Raw genomic sequence first — 2,860 nt, forward strand, 5'->3', positions numbered from 1 at the left:
GTCTCACCATCACCACCCCTGTCTCACCATGGCATGGGGCTTGGTGAAGGGGTGAGGGCTGTTTCAGTCCCAATCTGCCCCTTGGTTGGTGCCCTTGCGCAGCGCACAGCCCTGCTAGACAGTCCTGTCCTGGCCCCGACCCACCCTTCCCAAGACAGGGCTCCTGTCTGATCCCGTGAGCCCCTCCCCAGGTGTCCGTCACATCAAGCGCTGCGACATCGTACTCAAGTGGGAGCTGGGCGAGGGCGCCTTTGGGAAGGTCTTCCTTGCGGAGTGCCACAGCCTGCTGCCGGAGCAGGACAAGATGCTGGTGGCCGTGAAGGTAAGGCCTGGGCCACTGTCCCAGGACGGGGGGCTCAGGCTGGGGGTGGGCTCTTCCCTGCTCAGTCCGGTCCCTGCCCCCACCCTCAGGTGCTGAAGGAGGTGTCCGAGAGCGCACGGCAGGACTTCCAGCGCGAGGCCGAGCTGCTCACCATGCTGCGGCACCAGCACATCGTGCGCTTCTTTGGCGTCTGCACCGAGGGCCGCCCGCTGCTCATGGTCTTCGAGTACATGCGGCACGGGGACCTCAACCGCTTCCTCCGGTACGAGCCCCCGGCCCGGCGCTGGCCCCTGGCCCCTGGCTCTGGGCTCTGGTGTCCCTTCCCTGCAAGGACAGTCTTGCTTGCCTGTTGACCTGAGGGGGGACACTAAGTAGAAGTAGGAAGACATGACTCCTGGCCTTAAGGAGGCAGATGTGTGAATATGGGGGCGGTCCGTGCAAAGGAGAGGGTAGCCAGGGAGGCGGCCCTGGCGGAAGTCATGCGCTAAAACTTCGGTGGGCGGTGAGCTTTGCAGAGAGTGTGCATTTGTGTGTGGCCCACAGCGGCCACACCTGTAAGAGGTGGCAGCTGAGATAACTGCTACGACAGCAGCAACACTCACCAGGCACCATGTCCTGTACTTTACAATCCATTCCCAATAAGGCTATATGTGCTTGTACATGTATATCTGTGTAATAATATAAACATATATTTATTTTTCATAGTCTCCAAGCATATATGGCCATTTATACTTGAAGAAAGTTATCAAAAATTCATTTCTTTGGCTTTGGCCAGAACAACTCTGGATACGGGTACTAATTTGTGCTGATCATTTGAATAACTTCAAGAATTGTGCCCATCTCACAGATGAGGCTTAGAGAGGTTCAAGGGCACCTAGGTAGAAAATGGCCCAGGAGAGAGATGACCCCAGGCAGAGCCCTGCTTTTAACCCCTGACTGTGATGGTCACCTGATCTGATGAAATAAATGGTCACCTGTTCCGATGAGATGAGCCCCTGTGGGAGCGGGCAGTGGGAGGCAGGGAGGGGCCAGGGTTTGGAATCAGCTGTGACTCAGTAGCTGAGCCTTCGTTGTCAAGTAGCTTTCTTCTCTGACCAGGCTCCCCACCCCGGGGACTGTCATTCTGGAGGAGAAAGCTCAGTGCGATTGTTAGGTGACGGTCGTGCTTTGGTCCCCACACAATCCCTTGGGAGGGAGTGATGGGTCATCCATGCAATCGGGCGGCAGACGTCAGCTGGGAGAGACCCGGAGTCTGAGCTTCCCTTGTGGGTGGGGAGGAGCCACTGAGGGTGTGGAGCCAGAGGGAGGCATCGCCAGACCTGAGGTTGAGTGTGGAGAGGGACTAGCTCAGAGGAAGAGGCGAGAGGAGCCCTGGCCCCCGCTCACAAGACACGGTGTGGGCTCAGCGCTAGGTTCCAGGGATGCAGGCCACCGTCTGGGGCCCAGGCTGTGGGAGAAGCAGCCCTCAAAAGTTGGGTGGAGCACAGGGGGGACCAAAGGAAGGCATCAGGGAAGACTTCCCCTAGGAGGGGCCATTTGTTCCTTCTTGCCTCTGGGCCTTTGTACTTACACTTGCCTCTGCCTGGCACACTGGACTGCCCTCCCAGCCACTCCATCCCTGACCCCTTCTCATGGCTTACCCACCTCTGCTCCTCAGGGCTGGAGTCTCAGTTTAGATGACTCTACCTCCAGGAAGCCTTCCTTGACTTCCTCCATTCCTACCCTGCGTGCTGATCAGGTGCCCCTCACATTCCATCCTACTCTCCATTGTAGCTCAGGTGCATTTAACAAATATCTGGAATAAATGAAGAAATTAATGGAAAAGGAGAAAGCTGGCCAGTAGGAAAGGGTAGTACTGTCAAAGCCATCAGCTCAGGCAAAGGTTCAGAAGAAGGAAATTATGGGAATAGAATGAGTGGCCAGGGACTGCCCTGGAGGGGTGCCCGTGGGGAGGAGGAGGGCATCCTGGAAACCGTTGGAAGGAAGAAGACCCCACAGGCATGGCTGGATATTGAGGGCAAAGGTGAGAGGGACAGGAATCCTGGAGGGCTCCCAGGCGCAGAGCTGGGCGGAGATGTCAGCACCAGTGGGCACACCTGCGCTCCCCTGTCCCTCAGACAGCTGCCTCTCCCCTTCTCCCTCCTTTCCCAGCCCCGAGTCCCCTCCCCACTCCAGCCCAGCTCCCCAGACCCCCCTCCCGCGGACTTTGGTTCCCGGGGGATTCTCTCCCCGCAGCCTACGGCTCCCTCACTCTTTTGCAGGTCCCACGGGCCTGATGCCAAGCTGCTGGCTGGCGGGGAGGACGTGGCTCCGGGGCCCCTGGGCCTGGGGCAGCTGCTGGCTGTGGCCAGCCAGGTCGCTGCGGGGATGGTGTACCTGGCGGGGCTGCACTTCGTGCACCGGGACCTGGCCACGCGCAACTGTTTGGTGGGTCAGGGTCTGGTGGTTAAGATCGGCGATTTCGGCATGAGCCGGGACATCTACAGCACCGACTACTATCGCGTAAGGCTCTTCCGTCCCAGGCCCGCCCCGGCACCC

The 2,860-nt window shown here is 59.0% G+C and overlaps 1 protein-coding gene across 1 annotated transcript in view; it reads left to right on the plus strand.

Annotated features, from left to right (window-relative positions):
• NTRK1 (neurotrophic tyrosine kinase, receptor, type 1) overlaps positions 1-2,860 on the plus strand; it is a 53,854-nt gene that overhangs the window by 28,680 nt on the left and 22,314 nt on the right. Inside the window, exons 13-15 of the mRNA XM_006775781.2 lie at positions 192-322; positions 412-584; positions 2,584-2,824. Of these exons, the coding sequence (XP_006775844.1) occupies positions 192-322; positions 412-584; positions 2,584-2,824 (545 nt within the window). The remainder of the gene's footprint in view (positions 1-191; positions 323-411; positions 585-2,583; positions 2,825-2,860) is intronic.

The sequence above is a fragment of the Myotis davidii genome, unplaced genomic scaffold (assembly GCF_000327345.1).
Source record: "Myotis davidii unplaced genomic scaffold, ASM32734v1 scaffold208, whole genome shotgun sequence".
NCBI lineage: Eukaryota > Metazoa > Chordata > Mammalia > Chiroptera > Vespertilionidae > Myotis > Myotis davidii.